Source organism: Phalacrocorax carbo, chromosome 3 (assembly GCF_963921805.1).
Source record: "Phalacrocorax carbo chromosome 3, bPhaCar2.1, whole genome shotgun sequence".
Classification (NCBI taxonomy): domain Eukaryota; kingdom Metazoa; phylum Chordata; class Aves; order Suliformes; family Phalacrocoracidae; genus Phalacrocorax; species Phalacrocorax carbo.
In genome coordinates, this window is record NC_087515.1 from 88665695 (window position 1) to 88686464 (window position 20770).

Consider the following 20770-nt stretch of genomic DNA (forward strand, 5'->3'; position numbering starts at 1 on the left):
CATGGAGCTGGTTGCTGAAAATCTGGATGTTAGAAACTGATTTGATAAGGGATAGCAACCCCATTTTTCTTCTGATTGCCGATATTGACATAGTATCTTAATGGTCTCATAAAAATTTGCAGTGTGAATAACTATCTTTTTATTTCTTTCTTGAGAAGGTAGGCTAATACAATTTATGCTTTATTAAAGGTAGTTACTTCTGTTATGAAGAGCTAGGATGTTTGTTAACTCACAAGAATGGGCAATTAGTATGCTCAGGTTACATTATTCCTATTACAAAAACTAGTTATCAGTTTTCAGCCACATTATTTTTTTCACAGAGAAATTCAATCACTGATTTAAACTAAAATATTTTCCTCAAATAGGAAATGCTTGAAAAAAATATTGGGACTGGAGAGAGTTCAGTGTATTGTAGCATGCTTTCTCCCTCCTGGGGAGGATATTTGCAAGTTCCACTGTCTATTGAGAAACTTCTGGGGTTATACAAGGGGAACCTAGCTAAGCCCATTTAATGCACAGCAGCAGAAGAGCGCATGCATAAGGCATTAATAGCTGGAGATAGTTGGAATGTGAGAAAGTGAGGAGGAAGGCTTTTATAAGTGTAGGAGAACGTGGAAAGCCTGGCCAAAATAAGTATGAGCAGAATGGAGGTGGTATGAAGATCTTGGTATTATTGTATGTAGAAGATGAGAATTTCAAGCTATCAGGGAGTTTTTTTCCTTCTGTCTGGTCATGTTTTGCAATTAGAAGCAAGAAAAAGAACTAGTTTCAATCTAAGATCGTAGTGTTGTAACAGTCCTTGTAAGAAATAAATGCATGTTTTAGTGAGAAGTTGCTCAACAATTTAAAATTATTCTTTCTTCCAAAGCTGTGTCATTCAATGGGCGTGGTGGACTGAAAGCAGTGATTTGTGCAAAATATTGGCTGGAAAAACATCAGTTTTTTCCAGTGGGTGACTATCTATTTTAGCTTAGATAGTCTTTCAAAAATCAGTTCCTACTGAGAACTTTCCAAGAGCAAACTTATGAGAACATCACTGAGAGGATGACTGTGGTGACTGGTGTGATGTCAGGGTTTCAGAGCAGTGCAAAGCACCTGCGTGATGAACGTATGCCTACTAAAATCTATTCTATAGGTGAGACTTGTGGTCAGTCAGGACAAGCATAGTGTAACCCTGGTTCAGTGACTGAAATGTTTCAGTTCCTGCACTACCAGTGTTTCTTTGCATAGATTTTTGGAACATCATAATTGTATACTTTGATACATTACATAATCCCCTCCGCTTCCTTAAAATTTCTTTATCCTTTTCTTTTGCCTTGCACCCTCTAAATTGTAGTGTGTTACGTGCAGCTAATCCTGTGAACTGAGAGAGCAAATGTTTATGCTTTCTGTAAAGCAAATAAACCACTTGCAGGCCTTAAACACTCCATATGCCATGCATGCTTTTGTAGCTTTGGCTAAATTATATCGAATGCCTGTTTGGTTTACTGCTCCATGAAGTGTGTGAGCAACAGCATCACTTCACAAGACCTTCACTTGCATATGATTGAAATGATTCTTAATAATTGAAAAGGTGTAGCAGGCCAGAAGTCCTAAAGTCCTGCAGTTCAGAATTTCCTCTCTAGCAGACAGTTTGCTATATTTCATTCCCCTATTCAAATTAAATGCAGCATCTGAAATGCTTGGTGACACTTTGGGTCTGAAGTACATTGTGTAGTGTTCTCCTGGCTTCTACGTCTCAGTCAGGAAGCTGAAATCTGTGAGTATGTTCACAAGAGTAATTTCTGAAAGTTGAGGGAAAAGCATGTGAGTATTCTTTGAGCTTAAAAGCTTTGACATAAAACTAATTTTTGTGATTTTACACATCTTTGCAGTGATAATTCTTTGTTGTAGCAGGAGGTTGGGGAAGTTTGGAGGCTTCTGGTGGGAACATCTGAAGCCACTGGTATTTGAGAACAGCGGGGCTGGGAGTTGGCTTGGAGTTTTCAACACTAAAATAGAATTGTATATCTCCTACTTTTGGATGGGAGGATGTGAAACTTCTGCAAATCACTTGCATTTCTTCTTGTAGCTCTCCTTTAACAATTCAATATATTAAAGTGTGTTACCTTTTAATCTGTCTTCATGATTTTATTAAAGGTTGTTTTCCTTACAATTCTTTTTTCCCTTTCTCCAGACTGTCATGATACAGCATTTTTTCAAGAGTAATTCACGTTTTGGAATGCCTTCTTTCTTATTAGACTGCAGCTTAATGCAAAAACCTTTACTTTAAAATGGTGTTTTGATCAAATATTAATCTTAGTTTGAAAATAACTTTTTATCCCCTTAGCTGAGGAGATCTTGGAAGCATGACACCTAACCCCATATTATACATAGAAGAATAGGTTATCAAGCTGAGCTATGTAGAAGTTGGGGAGGAGGGTAGTTAGGTGGTCATTTATGTGGCTTCATAGTCTAGAGATCTCTTGTGAAAACGCACCTGGTTCTCATATCAGTCTTTTTGCCAACTCTAACCACACTGTTGATAGGATGCAGAGCACAGATGGAGATTCTCATGCTTTTTTTGGGCATGACGTGACTGGGAGATGGAGCCTTTGCTTGTGTAGAATGGTGGAAAAAGATATAAATAGTTTCCATAGAACCAGCTCATTTTAGATGTACAATCACCTTGAAGTACTGGTGTGGGAATATGTCATTCTCCTCTGAACAGTTACTTTGAACTGGTTTATGTCAGAGTCGTAGTGTTACTGACCTTCAGTGTGTAGCACCTGGAAATTTTGTGTGGTCTTACTTGTGAATTAAGTAGTCTTTGAGTTAGTTACTAAATGCTGTTGAGAATGGAGGGGGAGGAAAGTAATCGTTGGATTAATTGCCTTTTGTATACTTCGTACAAAATTAGTCACTGGCTAGTATGCTGTCAGTCTGTATGTTTAGCAGCTTGGCTGAGGCTAAATATTATTTGAAGTTTCAGGTGACGTAACCTTGTTTTTAGGTGGACCCCTACTGAAGTAATTTGTATTTCTGCAAAACACAGTAATAAAAGTAAATTAAGCGTTCTGAATACAATAGACAAAGTTGAAGTAAACAAGTAGTAGTTCAGAACTGATTTTGGTGTTATACTACAGATGCTTAATGCTGCTGACCTAACATTATGATGCTTTTAAAAATCTGCAATAAAAGTATTACAAAAGTATACCATCAGAACTTTGAATACCATAGATAACTACCTCTGTAGATAACTGGACGTTTGTCTTTGGAGTCTGATGAACAAAATATCCATGTGAAGCAGCTGTTTCTAAACTATATTCCAGTTATTTTTGGAATTTATATTTTCTGAATTGTCTGGAAGCAGTGTTTTTGTAATTCTTTGTACTGCACTGCTGAGTTATTGCCCATCTGTTGACCTTAAGGTAAATAAAACCTGATCGAAATCCTGTTTATGAGTATGTGCTGGAGTTTTAATTAGATTGAAGATGCAGCGTTCTTCTGTGTTTTTGCATGCTTCAGTGTTAATGTATTTTTAAGTGCACTATTGAGCTATCCTTAAGAAAGACAGAGCTTGGAACAACGATTTTGCTAAGACACCACTCTTAAAATGCTTTTTAAAAAGACATCTGGTTTGATGGTGAGGATCCTACTTGAAAGCATGACATTCAGGATTTTGACCAAAAGCAATTACTTGCACTTACAAGGCAGGAAACCAGGTATACTTTCATTACACAGGTGTGTTAGCGAGCTGTTTTTGCACAGTAATACTGGGAGGTTTATGGTTGGTGGAAATTTTATTTGGACCAAGGATCAGTAGGATGCCCTTTGCTGATATTCTTTGTGTGTTGGATGCCACCCAGTGGAATTTCTGCTTTCTATCTTGCTTTTTAAAAGCATATATAACTTCCATGAGGCTGCTTTAAAAGACCTATTTTACAGCTATAAAAAACAATCACTAAAAAAGTAAGTTCATACACAAGGGAACACGTTAGGGTAGAGTGGGCAGGCAGCCTGAACTCAGGTATGTCCTAACACCTTGAGTGGTTGACACTACCACCTTAATTACTGACAGCATCTTTGAAGATTTCAAGTTGTTTCACATTTCAGCTTTGAATAAAATGTTTCTGAGATTCTAAGGGAATTTTTGTTTTAAACTTGAAAATGTGTGTGTTTGTTCTCCACTTTAATGGATGGGTAAATTAAGATGAGTTGTTTTTGTTTTTTTTTAGATAGTATACTTACATATAAGTCTCAGTAGTTAATTTTTCTTGTGGTACTTCCATTGTGCCAGTGATAGGAGCAGCCAATTCTACCTTATTAGTCTTTTAAAGTGTTAAAATAATTATTTACCAGAAACTTTCCTGCTGTTAGCAGATCTTTCTTATTTAGAAAGCTTGGTGGGAACACACTGAAGTTTTTGCATTGTGGCTAGTGTTAATTCAGACAGCAGCTTTCACAAAGAAACACAGATGACTCTGGTGGTAAAATATAGATTTTATGAACAAATGCAATATTTAAGATTTTTTTTAAGCTTGCAGCTGTAGCCTGTTACTGCTTTTAATTCGGATGCTATTAGCCATTTAGTATTTATGCACTAATATTTGAACCACATATATAATTTTACTTTATTTTTTTTATTTTTTAGGTTAAAATGGGTTTACTGGTAGACTTGACCAACACCACTAGATTCTATGATAGGAATGATATAGAGAAAGAGGGGATTAAATATATAAAGCTCCAGTGTAAAGGGTAAGTTGTCTGTACTTTTTTTCTATTTAGCTTTTAGCTTCAAAGGTCACACAGAAGTAATTAATCTCTCTCTTTTTTTTGTGTGGTTTCCCCCCCCTTCCCTTTCCCTCAGCTGTCTCCTAATCTGTGTGTTCCTGTGTTTTTCAGGCATGGTGAGTGCCCTACACCTGAGAATACAGAAACATTTATCCGTGTATGTGAACACTTCAGTGATAAGAATCCCTCAGAGCTTATAGGTATGTTGTCTTATATCCATTCTATCCGTCTTATCTCTGTCATTAGTTTTTACTCTGAATTTATTTCATACTTACTCATAACTGCAGTCTCTTATTTTTAAAAGTCTAAGCAAAGGAATTTCATCTGTACAGTGTTTATACATATATAGGTTTGATTGCTTTTACTCCAGTATATTTCTGTTTTTTACAGAAACTAGTATGATTCTGCATCCATCACTTTGATTACAGCTATCGACTTAATGCAGAAAAATATACAGGCTTAAGAACTGTCTACAAATACATGATACCTGCATTGTGTTTTTGTAACTGCTGCTGATACAAATGCAGGTTTTGTATTTCCTAAATATTGTTTTGGCATTTGATAGTCTGGCTTACTTGGAATCATATTTGATAACTGAATGATCAAAGATTCTTTAGCAAATCTCACAAAGCAACTGATTAATTGCTGTAAAGTGGTACTAGATAGTAGGCTAAGTTTTTCTTCTGTGGTGTACTGTCTCGCAGTGCATGTTTGAATATTTCTTAAGGATAATTTTTTTTACCCAGAGCAAAATAAGTTCTCAGTTTAATTTGGATGGCTTCTAGTTTTAGTTAAAACCATTTTATTCTGATTTCTGTTTAGCATATTCATGTTCAACTCTACCTGTAGACTGTCAGAGACAAGAAATTACTTTGCAGCTGAGTTTCCAGAGTCAGAAAGGGTGTGGTCTTTAAGCCTCCTTGATGATAAATCTGCAGCCTTCCTGAATCTGAGTGTCTGTGTGACTTAGGAGTGCATGGAACAGTTTTTTGTGTAGGTGTCATTGAGAAAAGCTTGGTAAACTAAGCTGGTACTTTCATACAGCTTAGGATTCATATGGAATCACAGAACTGGTTGGAAGGGGCCTATGGAAATCAGCTAGTCAGTTGCCTGACCTTAGAGCAGGGCCATCAGAACTGTGCCCATTTCAGTTTTGACTGTCTCTAAGCTTGGAGTCTCTGCAACATCTCTGGCAACCTCTTCTAGCGTTCCCTCAACCTTACAATATACATGTTTTTTTCCTTATGTTTAAACAGAATTTATTGTATTTCAGTTTGTACCCATTGCTTCCTGTCCTGTCACAGGGTACTACTGAGAATCTTCTTCTTTCCCCGTTTGAGAGATTTAATTTGGGCACACAGATTTTCACATAATTTTCTTTTAGGTACTTTCTTTATTTCACATAGAATACAATTTTAATTTGAGACCTATGTCTCTCTAAACTGTAACGCAAGTATGTGATATGAAAAACTTTCAGAACTTGAAATATTGTTGATGACTGATCCCACTCACTCTCATTTAGCAGTTCATAAATTTTCACACTCCTTTTGCAGTTCCTCCACTTGGTCCTCTGACAATATCTCAGAACTTTAAATATTGTTATGGTCAGCAATGTATATGAAGCATGGATAGCATGGTGATATCCTATAAATAGCAGTCCCATTTAACTAGTATTTCAACTTTTAAAATGCCATTTTTAGTGTTGAGTCTCTAACATTTTGACTTCTATGAATTTTTGAATGTTCATTGTTGTTTAGATTATATATATATTTCCATATATATATAAAAAAAAAAGAGTCAAGAAGGTAATAATGTGTTGATTAAGGTTTTAAATAACCTGTGGTTTAGGCTTTCGTAGTAAAAGAGAAATGTTGACATCTTCCATTTCCCTTCCATGAATTACTGAAAGGTTGTTTCTGGTTCTGGACACTTGTTTCCTCTGACAGAGCATCAGAGGGACTGGCATGGAGGATGTTTTTATCAAAAGAGAAAGTAGTCTGCAGTAGTGATAGTACTGCACCCTGTGTCATCTTCCCTTCCAAGCTGTTCATCTCATTGCTGAGATGCTTCTTACCGTTGTCATGCGTATAAAATTATTGACTTAACCTTCTTGGTAGCAGTAACAGCTGCAGGACTTACTGATAGCAATTGTGTGCAATTTCATTTCCAGTGTCAAGATCAGATATGGAGAGACTGAAATATGAATGATAAGTGAACAGAATTTTCTATTCAGCTAGAACAATATAGGATGGAAACTTTATTTTTGCAACTTGAAGGATTGGAATATGCCTGCCAGCCTTAGGGAAACAAAACATAAAAATTTTGCTTAAGCAGAAAACAAAGGAGAAACGATTGCTGGGAACAAATTCTGTAAGGAAGCTAAAATTGGTTTCGTTTGATGCAAGTTACACAGTTTTTAATATTATCAAATGGTTAGAATTGATGAATTCAAGACATTTGTGGTAGTTTTTGCCTTGCTTTATTAAGACGGGGAGCTTGGTGGACAGGCAGAAAACCTGACTCTGATAAAATTGATATATATTTCTGTTTACCCATACAAAGTTTCTGGTTTATATCAGCCTACTCTTTGTAGGCATTTTTTGGATCTCCAGTAAAAAAAAAACCCAACAAACAAAAGCAAAACCATACCTGTAGTGTAGGGGAGGGTACAGCAAAAAATATAGATATTCACATTTTGTCTGAATAAGCATCAAGTGAATTGTTGCTAAACTACTATGGTACAGAAATAGGAAATCAAAAGCTTAAGTGACTTGCTTCATGGTCACAACTGAAAAATACATTAATATTGAGAATAATTGCATTTGGTGTTAGTGGAAAGTTTAATACTCATACTGTATTTTAAATTATAAATATCAGAGGAAGAGGCAACATCTTGCTGAATCCTTCACACTTCTAATAGCACAAATTTTCAGACTGGTTTATCACTAGATGGTGCTGTTAACTTGAGAGAAAAAAAAAAAAAGGCTTCCAATGCATTTGACTCTTCCCCTCCTTTCACTGGGGGGTGAATTCAGTAAAACAGAGGCTGAAGATTTCTTTTCTTCTTTTCTTACATAGAAAAGATAAGTAATTCCAGGTGATTATACTGTTGTAGAGTTTTCTTTTTGTAGCTCCCCCCCCCCCCCCCCCCAATTAATAAGTCTGTTCTCATCATGGTAATAGAAAATTTGAAATAGAATTGTGGTCTATTGACACTGCTTTCAAGTTTGAGGTAGGGTAACCTGGATATTATTTTTATGCCTGATGGTGTGAAATGAATGTAATGCTTGTTGAATCCACTGAAAGAACAATTATTGAATTTGATTGTATTGTCTTCTGATAAGCATTTGAGCAGTCATAAAAAAATAATTTGAATCTTATCTGTATTAGCCATATTTCAGTTGCATTATGTTAGTGCTCCTGAGTTGGGATAAACTGAAGTATCCTATACTCCTGTTGCTAATAATTTACAGAAAGAATGTAATAAATTGCTCTTCAGGCTTATGTGCCTTACATGATCTGGGCTGCCTTGATGGGAAGGGAGATCACTCTTTAATGCTACTGATGAAGGTAGGAGGATCCAAAAACTCACTTGTGAAACTGAAGCATGTTTGTTAAAACTACTTGCAAATGATTATGCCCTTTTCTTGTCTTGTCTAGGTGTCCATTGCACACATGGTTTCAATAGAACTGGATTTCTGATCTGTGCCTTTTTGGTTGAGAAGTTGGACTGGAGGTAACTTTGATTGTTAATTCCTAGGGATTTGTGGAGAGTGACCAGAGGCATCTTCAGTATGTTTCACACACTGTCGTGACAGCTATCCTAATGTATTTACTGATTGTTATTTTAAAACTGCCTACTAATCTTGAGCAAACAACCTATATTAATATTATTCATATAATCCCTTGGTAGCTTGGCCTGCTCCAGTCAAGCTTTCAAGGTCTGGTATGTCAAAAGTCACCTGTACCTGCTGTGTGTGGGCTTTTAGGAATGTATATATTGTGTCTTCTCGCCATGATATGTCCCACAGTTTGAGTAAGAATATAGAGTTCAGAGATGCCTGAAAGATTATTTCTCCTACTTTGTCACCTTCTTTATGCAGGTTTGCATGCAGGCTTTTTTTTTTTTTTTTTTTCTTCTTCATTTGTTTGAGTTCTGAAGAGAAGAGATTAGCTAGAGCAAGAGCAGAGTGATGTACATGCTTCTGAAGGGTCAGGGAGAGGCAAAGTCCTTGTTTCCAGCTTGTGCTTGACTAAAGCCTACAGCATCCTTCTATACAGACTCACTTGGGTTTTTTTGTGATTTAAAAATGTTGGTGCTTTCATAAAGAGTAGTGATCTTTTTCAAATAACATTACTGTTACAAAAAAAAAAAAAAAGAAATCGGCTGTACTATGCTGGTGGGCATGACTTCTGCATGTTTGGTAGGACTCGTGAAATGCTGTTTCCTTGCTGATGCAAGGCACGTTTCTTAACAAGCCCCTTAAGCATTCTGATGCTATTTCTTGTATGGTCCTTTAAGCGAAGAAAATTCTACTCCTGTTGCAGCATTGTCTTGTGACTGGACATACAGTTATTTGCTGCTTAGCGTGCGTGTGCAAGCTATTTGCAAAGAACTAGGTCATTGTTGTCTGTTAGTAAACTTGGAATGAAGACATTGGAGTAATGGAGACAGAACTCCATTAGTAGTGGGTGGCTGAATCTTGGCAGAATCTTAGCTGAGTATAGGAAGTAGACACAGATACAGATATCTTTGTCATATGATTGTAATTGTTCCTATGAACTAGCAAATTTGTATGCTTTTAATCTAACAATTTAAAAGCAGCATGCAATAATTAGACACAGAATTGGTCCTTTGTTCTGAAGAGGAAAAGCACTTGAATCTATTTGAATCTCCTGCGTTTATGCAGCCTCTCTTTATTTTCAAACCTCTGTGGGAAAAGCCTTAAAACTTAACAGCCATGTCTTATTTTCTTTGCTTCATTCAGGTAGTTAATAGTGTCAAGTTTGTTCATCTCTGTCAGATTTTTATAACAGAACACACAAGATATCACCTGGTTGGGAAAAATGTCCGCAGCAAAGAATGAATTTGGCAAGGTGGTAGTTAATGCTAAGCATTTTATCAAGATAAATCTAATTTGCTGTATCTTTCTTTAAAATAGGGCACTGTTGTTTGCTGATGAGGAAATAAGGTTTTTCTGAGGGAAAAATCCATCTGTACTCATTCCTTAAGCACATGATATAGGAGTGCTGCTGATGTATTGTGAATACTGAGATTTATTTTATAGTTAGCTTAAAGAAAGGTCATCCAGACTGAAAGCTCTCCAGCTAGTGATCAGAAACCTTACTCCATTCTCTTTTCACAACTAATTTTTCCCAAAGACTGCTATGTTTCTAGAACTTGCAAAATATGTTTTCTTTCAGCCAGGTTTCTGTGCTTGAAATCTGTGCTGACTTTTTTGGCTTTCATTACTATTTATTCCAGAATAGTATAAAGTTGTTCTAATATCAGAGAAAATTTGAGCATCTTTCAGACCCCATCCCTTCTGGTTTCTTTTGTCCTTTCAATGGCATTGATTACAGAAGATGTGAAACAATTTAAGAAAGATACCAAAATAAAAATATCATGTGAAGAAGAAATGAGGAGTCTTAGAAAACAGAATGGGGAAGAAAGCTCCTTCTAAATAACTCAGATTCTTAAACTGTAATTTCTGAGATCTGATGACCAACCATTTGATAGTCTCACCCTGGAAAATGTTTTGTTTCCTGCTGTTATCAAAGGTCACAAGAGGGCGCCAAACTTGCTGGTTCTTAGGAAGCGTTTCTGCCTGTTCTGGGACATTTGCCTCATAAAGTTCTCAGGCTTCTTCCCATACTGTACAGACCAGGCAAAAAATGCCTTTTATATTTAAATTCTTTTTTCCATTTTAGCTCTATGTTTTCCTTGTTCCAGTGGCAGGCTGTTTCTTACCTGAAAAAAAAATCTTTTTACAGCATGTGATATGGGCTTTTGTTCCAGCTTTAAGATACGTGCTTGTCAAGAAGCATAACAGGGGCATGTGCCTTCTGTGATTTCTCTTCTCTTTTATTTAGCAAGATTTCGAAGTGTTTATCCACGGAGCATTACTGCTCCACGCAGCTGTGGTAAATTGAAGGCAGAATTATGTCCAGTGTTTTCTGTTAAACCTTTTCATAGGATCTATGAAAATAGCAGCAACAAAACCCTTGTGCTGTGCTCGCTGTTGTATATTTTGGAACACTTTCTAGTTGGCTTGTAAAGGTGCATGACTGTTAGTTTTGGTTTAATTTTTTTTGTGATCCAGTTTCCAGTTTAATAAAGCACTTTAAGATTAAGTGTTAGTTGCATAGTCAAAGGCTTCTTAATTACAGGTTTTTTATGAGAAACTTCTGGAAAGAGAAGTAATTTCAAAAGATTAGGATGCTTCTTCCCAGTGTGATGGCAAAACCTCTAACTAAAGGAGAGATAATCCTTAGGGGGGAAAAATGTAGCCATATTTGAATTTCAAGGCTTGCATTCTTCTTCATTAAGTTTGTTTATCTTTTTCTTTCGTCTTTTTTGTCTTCATTCAGCCCTTAAGTACTTACTTACATGTCACCCATTCCTTTTCTGTTGGAATAATAAAAGTTTTACCTAGGTGACCAGCAGATCACTATTAGCTACAATAAGCAGACGAAGCCGTGCAAGCTGCAGGTACTTCTGAGGATGTACATGGTGCCTGCATAATTATGCATAATGTTGTGCAAGAGCAACTGTTGCCAGGCTGACCTAAGCATGATGTTTCAAATATAATGAACGTTTTTGCAATTACCAGTTTGGAATTTGTTTTAATTCTCAGTCCCAATAAATTTTATGTTTGGTAAGGCATAGCATGACTAAAACATGTATATTAAGCATCCAGAGTAATTTTCAATTTTTATTTGACAGTATTGAGGCAGCTGTGGCTACTTTTGCTCAGGCTAGACCACCAGGTATTTACAAAGGTGACTATTTGAAGGAATTATTTCGTCGTTATGGAGATGAAGATGATGCACCGTCACCACCTGAGCTACCAGAATGGTGCTTTGATGAAGATGAAGAGGAGGACGATGATAATGGTTGTAAAACAGGCGGCCAAGAATCAGAACCTGGATCATCAAGCTCTTCATTTGGCAAGAGGAGAAAAGAACGCCTAAAACTGGTATTTTTTTATTAAGAACTTAATATTGTAACTGCTGAGCTTAATTTCATAAACTCATAGTCATCAGTTACTGCACAGTACGTACTATACAAGTGTCAGTGCTTTTGTCAATGAGGACTGGTAGTGTTGTGTCTAACTAGGAAAAACTGGTAGATTCACTGCAAGCTTTCTTATGTTTCCTATATGAACCTTGAACTTAAATATTCAATGCCTCAACTATTCCAGTTGTAAAAATGACTTAAAATTTCTCTAATATAACAATTTTTTAAAAAATTTTGAGTTGAGATAGTAAAACACTTATTCATTATTCCTTCTATCCTTAGAGTTGAAATGTAATGGGGGTGTGTGTGTGTGTGTCTGTAAATAGTTATTTTTTGTAGCCATGTGGATGAAATGCAGGATTTTTTTAAATTCAGTGCTCATTTCTTGCTTTTGGAAATTTGGGAGGATTGAGAATTGGATTAGTGAAAAGCAACATGAGCTTAAAAACCCTAAGGCAGCTCTGAAATTTTATTTTATTCAAAGCTGATTTAAGTGTATAATGATAAGAAATATGGCTGATAACTTATTGTGATTATTTTGACATAAATCTGCATAATTCTGATGAAATAAGTTACCATAGTTGCCATAGTAGGGAAGTAATACTCAACTACAAAGAATATACTTGTATCATCTGAAGACTGATGGCTCAGTTCTTTCCAAATTCCTGACTTGCTTTTTTATTTGCAGATGAAGTAGGGGAGAGTGTTGCTGAGTACAAAAATAGATTCAGTTCTTTTTGCATAATACTGAATTATTTTACTTGTGTGCTGAGGTGTGTTTGTTTGCAAACACTTGGAAATCCTCATATGAAATATGCTGCAAAAATGCATTTTCTTGTTACTGCAGCTGCTCAACATGGTTTACAGAGGGAGCATGGAAGAAATTAGCCTGAAAGGAATATAAAATCTAGTCCAAAGAAGCAAGATGAACGTTGGAAGCTTTCAAATAGTCCATCAGCTGGAATAAAAAACTGCCCACACTGTAAAAATCCATAGTAAAAATATGTTCAGGGATATGGCTCCTACCTCCATTAGCCTTGCAGTAAAACCTTGATAGCTAAAAAAATTTATTTGGGCTGGAACGTCAAAACTGGTTTTTTGGCTTGCCTTTTGATGCATTAGCATTAGATGAGGTGTGATGGTGAGGTCCAATGACAGTCTCTTTTCAGCAAGTAGCTAGTTATCATGATACTGGCTTCCTAGGCTTGTTCTTATCTGCCACCAGAGTTTTCTTGAAAGCTGGAAGCTAAATTATACGAATAAGCATATTAATAACTAAAAGTTAATTATGAGTTAGAGAATTTATGAAAGAAAGAATCATCTAGTTAATATGCATATTCGTATAATTCAGTTTTGCAGCTTTGGAGGAACATTCTTTGACATGAAGAGGAGGAACGGGGAGAGTTCTTTACCATGATTCTTGGCTGGCAGATTGGACTGCTTCTTAACTCAGTAGAGATGGATACAGTCTATTTGTGATTCCTTGTAAATATGCGATCTACAGGGGGAATGATTATCAGGTAAATACCTCTTGCTCAGATTTTCTTATTTTACTGTCTAAAGGGCTTAATTGTCAGCATTACCTTCATTTCCTGCAGCATATGTTTTCAGCCTTCTAATTTGTCTTTTTGTCTAAACACCTGGGGATAGACAGTGCCAAACTAGAGGTGGCTGTGGTGAGAGTGACGTTGTGAAGTGTTTTAATTTTGACCCAGATCTTTGTGGGGACAGAAGAAAAGTTTAGGAGTAGAGGAGGAGACACCTCCCAAGCATCTCGCTAGGGTAATGAATAGTCAGAAGCAACTGCCCAGCTAGCCTGCGAAGTGAAGTTAGCATGCTGCCCATTCCAGAAATTCCATCTTGGATGTGAGAAACTTTACTGCAACATCTTTCACTAAAGCTTCCATATTTTGATGTCAAAAAGTCTTGGCAGCCTTTCTTTTCTGCACTACAGAAGCTGTGGGAACAGTTAGAACATAATGCCATTAGAGTTTTCTTCGTCATCACCCGGATGTAGTTGACAGGTAACAGCAAATCTGTAGTAGTCTCAGATGCTACACAGGAAATCCAAACATGTTTTGACTTTGTCAATGCATGCCATAATGCTTGTAGCATCAAAGCAACATTATTAACTGACACTTAGATTCTAACTTCAGGGAAAAAAAAATTCAGGAAAAAAAAACAACTTGATTTTGCAAATAGGACAAAAAGTTATAAATCTGAGCCAGAACCTTCAAACTTTTGATGGGTCAACTGGATCTTTTACTTCATTTTTTAGTTTATTGAAGAATGCCATCTGTTCTAGTCCCATGTAAGCTGCATATTTCACAGGTATTACAGGGTGTCACACATAGTGCTTTTGAAGTGGATGGTTACATCTCAAACAGTTTGGAAGGGATGGTAGCTGTTAATGATTTTCTTCATAATTTTGAGTGCAGGTGTCTTGTGGTCATCTGCGAGACAGAGGGAAACCATTAAACCTCATGGTTGACATGGTTAGCAAGGATAATATTTATTATTTAACTATCCAAGTATGTTGATTCTAAATATTAGTGACTTTGGAGTTTTTCTGCCTAACCTACTTCTTCCCCCCCACCCCCCAAAGTTTAACCCCTGTACTTAACTGTTCTGCCCATGGGTGTCTTGACAGATATGGGAAAAAGATTATTTTCTGGTTTTGTAGCAGCATTTTATGTACTCAAATATGGGTGTCACTTCCTTTTTAGCCTTCTCTTTCTCCACATTAAATGCCAGTTTGTTCACTTTTCCCCTAGAGTCCATAGGTTTTTATACTTCTCACCATTCTTGTCATTCTTTGTATTCTGTCAAGTTGACTTACGTTTTTCTGAGACTGCGGTGCCTATAACTGAACACAAGCCTCTAGCTGAGGCAGTTCTAGTGCTTAATAGGGAGGAATTAATTTCACATGTCTTAAGGCTAATACTCCTGTTTATATATCTCAATATAATTGCTTTTTACAAGACAGAGTAACACTAATTCAGCTTTTTGTCTCTTGCTCCCTCCATATCTCTTTCTTTAATTATCTACCAGTGTGTGTATAATTGCTTATTCCTTATTAAGGTAGAACTTCCTTTATATTGAATTGCAGTATTTTTTCCAGCCCATTCTTAAAATTAAGGATAACGCTGAATTCTTAAGCTACCATCACAGTCGGTATCCCTGTTACTAAATTCACAGATGTTACAAAAATAAGTATATGCTAATAAATTCTCTTATACCTAAACCAGACTCTGCAGATCGTCCTGAATATATTCTTCCATTTTGTTAGTGAAACACTAACTCCTCTGAACCTTGCTTTGAAACAGGTTGCTCTTCTGCTTTATAGAAGTTATCGTATGTTTTCTGAGCTCCTTTATGAGAACAAGACAAGCCAAGACAAAAGCCAGCATCAAAAGATGTAATATTTCCTGATTCTCCTGATTCTGTGAAGCCTGTTTCATCACTAAAACCAAATGATTAGTTGAACACTGTTGTTACTGAGTGACAGTCAGTATGATTTTGTTGTATCTTGTTTGTACATGCCTAGAGGCAGTTCTTGTGATTTGGTCCTGTATTTTTAGGTATTAAATCTAAGCTGATCATTGTAACTCCCTGGCTCTCCCTTCCTCTCATTTAGATGCAGACTCTCTCTCTCCCTGGCATGTTTTGGAATGTTTCTTGTCCTCTGGAAGGCACTGTCTGAGCATATTGGCACTCAGTCAAGTCTGAGTAGCTGAAGATGGCTATCACCCAGGCCTGGTGATAGCCACTAGGGTCAGGGAGGTGTGTGTTTGGGGCTGTTCTCACTCACCCACTCCTCCAGATTGTGTTTAGGATCTGAACCAATACAAGATGATACACGCTGCCACTTCTCCTTCAGCTGAAGTGATGGGTGGAGGGATATGGCGGCAAGTGGGGAGACCTTGGTTAGTACAGATGGTGTGAAGGTTGTGCAGAGTGTACATAGGAAGTGCATGTAGTTACCTTGGATCCGTTAGGGCTTATAACTCTTGGTTAGTAGCAGTGCTGAGGTCCTGAGGTGCTCTTGCTGAGCTTCGTGCTCTGGCATCTCTGCACCACGTTCTCCAGCGGTTTCCACAGTGGGTTGTGAGCTCAACAGCAGTGCAGAAAGTGCATGGGTCTGGCTCAGTTTTGGCACTGTATCCAAGGAAATGTCCTCATGAAACCTTGAGCACTGAGCTAGCCAAGCACGGATGCCCAAGTGACTCACCTTGTTTTCATAGTGCTGTGCCTTATAGCTAAGGCACTTGAGGCAGATCATCTGCAAGAGACACTTTCAAATGGCAGGCACCAATTTCATGTTTATGACTCTCTTCTTTTCTGGAAAATCTTTTCTGTTGCCTGCCTTTTGCTTTAATCTTAGCAGTTGTACTGCTGTCGCAGTCTGTCATTATTCAGAGAAGCGAGGAACAACCATCTTCCTTTATTTTGTGGTGCTCTGAACCACTTACTCAGAATTCAGACAACGTGCTGGCCAGGCATGTGTAGCTGTCTGCCTCCCTCACCCAGTCACCTGTGTGCTGTTGCACCAGCAGTATAATATGGGATAAGTGATGCACAGAAAGTCTGTACAGCCTTACAGTAATTAAGGTTATGAACTAGTGTATTTCTTTAGGATGTACTGTTCTCTGAATACGATTTGGTGATGCAACTGAGCCCATCTTAACTAAATACAGGCTGTACTGAAAACTGCAGTCCTGCTTTCCATGCACTCCTTGTGTTCCTTCTACTCTTGTGCTGCCACTAGTGCTGACTCATCCCATGGTGAGCTAGTTTAGGATAGTAATTTGGCAGAAAATTATTAATTTATGATGTTATTTTTGCCAACTTAGTTCCTAAACTTGCTCAGGAGTAGAACAGATGAATGCCATGATGTGTGGAGAGAGATGGGAGCAAAAAGGCTCCTTTCATCAGTAGTATGCAGATAGATTTGTTAAGGCAAGCTGCAAGCATTTTAATGAACAGATACGAAGTACCTGTATCTTGGTTTGCAGTACTCATGGCTCAACAGGTGAAACTTCATGCTTTGATCTTCTTAGTCTGCACTGAGAATTTAATTGAGAGGCTGATGAAATAAGTCTGGTTGATTTGGAATCTATATAGAAATCTTTTTATTTTGTGGCTTTGTAGACCTGATGGCTTTAATGTGTTCTGTTGTGCAGAATTTGTTTTTATTCCACTTGGCATCAAACTTTTTCTGGAATATGCAAGTTGTTTTAGAGGTTTATTTTCAGTATTTTTTTATTGATCTCTACTTAGGCTTTTCTGTGGCATTCAGGATAGCACCTCCACTTTAGTAACCTGGTTTAGATTAAGAATAAAATTATGCAAGTATATTTTTACACAAATATTTTGTTACAAACCAGCTGTTTGTTTTATCTTTTATTAAGAAGTTTGTCCTAGATCAACTGAGAAGCCTTTAAGTTTGCTGCTGCCTAAGTACATTCATTCTTGTTTTCCTTACAGTGTAAGTTTGAGACATATAATTTGGTAGATCACCCAGGTAGAGGTGAAATCCACATAATGGAACTTCTTGTACTGGAATTACCATCTAGGTCTGATAAAATTAACATACTTAGTTGAAAACATACATCTCAGAGGTTTGGAGGAAGAAAAGTCGGACTTAATGTCTTCAACTGCTGTGATTTTTTTTTTTTAAACCGCTCCCCTAGGAAAAACCTCATGTCTAAAGATGTTTCCCAGTGACTTAAGTAACTTGGTAATTAGTGAACTAAAGTTCATCTCACGTGTTAGATCTCTGCTGTTAGTGAGCAGCTCTTACTTTCCATGAATCAAGGAAAGCACGGAATTGTTGGTCTAGAAGTATTATCTAAGTAATAAAAAAATTTTACTTAACATCTCCTAGGTTGATTTTTGTCCTTAGTTTCCAGTTTAACTTAATTTGAGGCCATACTTTTTGATGCACAAACCCATACTTTGTGAGTCACAAACGCTTTTGCCAGAACCAGTTTTGTGACCTTTAATGTGCAGTGATTTTCTCCAGCCTTACAGTACTGTTTAGATTCAGATTCTCATCCACAGATGTCTGACACTACCTTATTATTATATAATATTTTGTGTACTAAGGGTGATTAATTTGATCCCTGCAAACTCCATATTTGACAAATTTACTATTAAATACTTCATATTAGTGTACTTTTTAAATAAAAACATTTTAGTTAAAATAATGAGTGAGATTGATGCTGTAGCTTGACATGGGAACTTTCTTGAGAGTCCTAGCTAAACAGTGCTTATCCCTTACCATTTACTTCCTTTCAATTTTTTAAATTATTATTTTATTTTTTCCTCCCTAAATAACTAATTTCAGTTCCTGGGTTCATAATATGGCTTACCAGTGAGTTTACTGGTAAAGCTCAGCTGATGTATCTTGGTATTTTGGGGTAAATCTTTAAGGAATATTTAAGCTATTATTATTTGTGAGGGTCAAGTTGTGAAAACGGACGATCTTATATTAATATGTTCTGGTCTGCTTTTATGAAGGCTTAAATACTTTTTTTTTTATTTAGGGTGCAATTTTCTTGGAAGGAATAACAGTTAAATGTGTGACCCAGGTGACAACACAACCAAAGTTAGGAGGAATACAGCAAAAATGTCAACAGTTTTGTGGATGGGAAGGGTATGAGAACATTTAGAACTTGTTTATTTATACTGTCTAGAAATAAGTGTTATGTTTCTGGTTTTGCAGAAGGAAACAGCTCATTACAAAAATGGAAAGGTGACTATTTTTGGGTGGATTTTTTTTAAAAAAAAAAGCAAGCCTCAAAAACACTTAGCGGTGGAACAGATGAGGATCTTCCATTGTACTGTGACACGGAGTGATCATCTGTTGATATTGACAAGATTCTAGAACTGCTTTTCCACTGAGATAAAAAAATGTTTTCAGATGAATTGTTGCTGTGCAAATTCCAGATGTAGTCCATGTGTTTGTGTAATATTTAGTGCTTGCTCAAGGAGTAGACTTTATTTATACAACTGCTATTATACTTCAGTGTTGAGGTATAATACTCCTTTTTATAGCCAGCTTGGATTTGCATCCAGCATTAATAAGAATCATAGAATGTCCTGAGTTGGAAGGGACCCGCAAGGATCATTGAGTCCAATTCCACTCAATTTTTATGGATGTTGATTTTTAATGTCTCAGATTCTGAACTCCTCCTTTCCAAAGCTGATGATCCAGGGAGCTGCTCATGGTGCTTCCGAACTCGCTGACACTTACAGTTCTTATAGTGCTTATAATTTTGAATTAAAATATCTCTTCCTCCAAAGTTAAAACTTTAAAGTTCCACATAATTCAGTTTTTTGCCATAAACAAATGCTATTGTTTTTATCAGATAGGCATTTGATTCCTCTTGCAAAATACCTTATTGAAGAATAAGGTATTGGAAGGGGGCAACCTCTTTAGCAAGGCCGGTTGTGACAGGACAAGGCGTAATGGTTTTAAATTAAAAGAGGGTAGATTTAGACTGGATATTAGAAAAAAATTTTTATGATGGGGACGGCAAAACACTGGCACAGGTTGCCCAGAGAGGTGGTGGATGCCCCATCCCTAGGAATATTCAAGGTCAGGTTGGACGGGGCTCTGCACAACCTGATCTAGTTGAAGATGTCCCTGCTCACTGCAGGGGGGTTGGACTAGGTGACCTCTAAAGGTCCCTTCCAACCCAAAGCATTCTGTAATTCTATCTCAAAGTCAGTGGTGCAGCAAGTCTGGTACAAGGTGTGACTTCAGTCTAATGTAAAAAAATGCATTGCTTTATGTGACTGTTTATTGCAGAACATTAATAAACATGGTTCGGTTTTTGGTTTTTTTTTTTTTTTTTAGGTCTGGATTCCCTGGAGCACAGCCTGTTTCCATGGACAAGCAAAATATTAAATTTTTGGAGCAGAAGCCGTACAAAGTTAGCTGGAAAGCAGACGGCACTCGGTAAGTTTGTTTCAAATGAAAAAGAAACACCCAGTGAATTAGGTAGATGGTTTGTATTTTCTCAGGAAAGTGAATTCACTTGTACAAAGGACAAAGCGTATTCTAACAACAAAAGTGACTCCAGAGGTGAATTTTTTTGCTGTCTTGGTACCCAACATTTGCCAAAGTTGGCGGCCAAGTTTCTTTTTAGCAGCTGTTCTGCAGACTGTTAAATGTGTATACTTTTATTCTTCTCCATAACCCTTGGATAACAGAAAGAGTTTGTTAAGCTAAATAATTTGTTTATAAAAGCTAAATTAAAACTTCTAGTTGATCCTTCAGAAGCAGGCTAGTGTTAGAAATTTCATGGGTTTTTTTAAATTGATCTGTGATCCTCTCTGATCAGCCAAAGAGTCAATAGTTTCAGCTTCCCTCACCAGTTCTCTTATGTTCATTGTAGGGGTGACTTTTATAACAGACTACCACCTGATTGGATTGATGTGTTCAACCTCTTCAGTGTTGTTACTTCTGGTTTGAAGTGCATCCTTGTATTGAATTTCTCCAGTATTCTCCCGTTAGCATTTCAAAGTAGGAGAAACGCCATATATCATCAGATACAGAATGGCAAAACACTTTTTTCCACGTGATTGTAACTGGTTATAGATCGGTCTCAACTGCACGGAACTCAGTTGTCTAAACATGTGGATCTGGTATCATCGGGTATGCTTTCGTTGCTTTGTCTCGTATGAGAGTCGTGTCACACAGGGTCTCTTGCCTCTGCACCTAGCAGCTTGGATGAGGTGTAGAAAGTA

General features: G+C 37.0%; 1 protein-coding gene across 3 annotated transcripts in view; it reads left to right on the plus strand.

Moving 5' to 3' along the window:
* The window catches only part of RNGTT (RNA guanylyltransferase and 5'-phosphatase), a 192378-nt gene that overhangs the window by 9891 nt on the left and 161717 nt on the right, over positions 1-20770 (plus strand). For all 3 annotated transcript variants that reach the window (XM_064447649.1, XM_064447647.1, XM_064447648.1), the window contains 6 exons: positions 4634-4737; positions 4885-4973; positions 8434-8509; positions 11720-11972; positions 18562-18671; positions 19878-19979. In XM_064447649.1, the coding sequence (XP_064303719.1) occupies positions 4634-4737; positions 4885-4973; positions 8434-8509; positions 11720-11972; positions 18562-18671; positions 19878-19979 (734 nt within the window). The remainder of the gene's footprint in view (positions 1-4633; positions 4738-4884; positions 4974-8433; positions 8510-11719; positions 11973-18561; positions 18672-19877; positions 19980-20770) is intronic.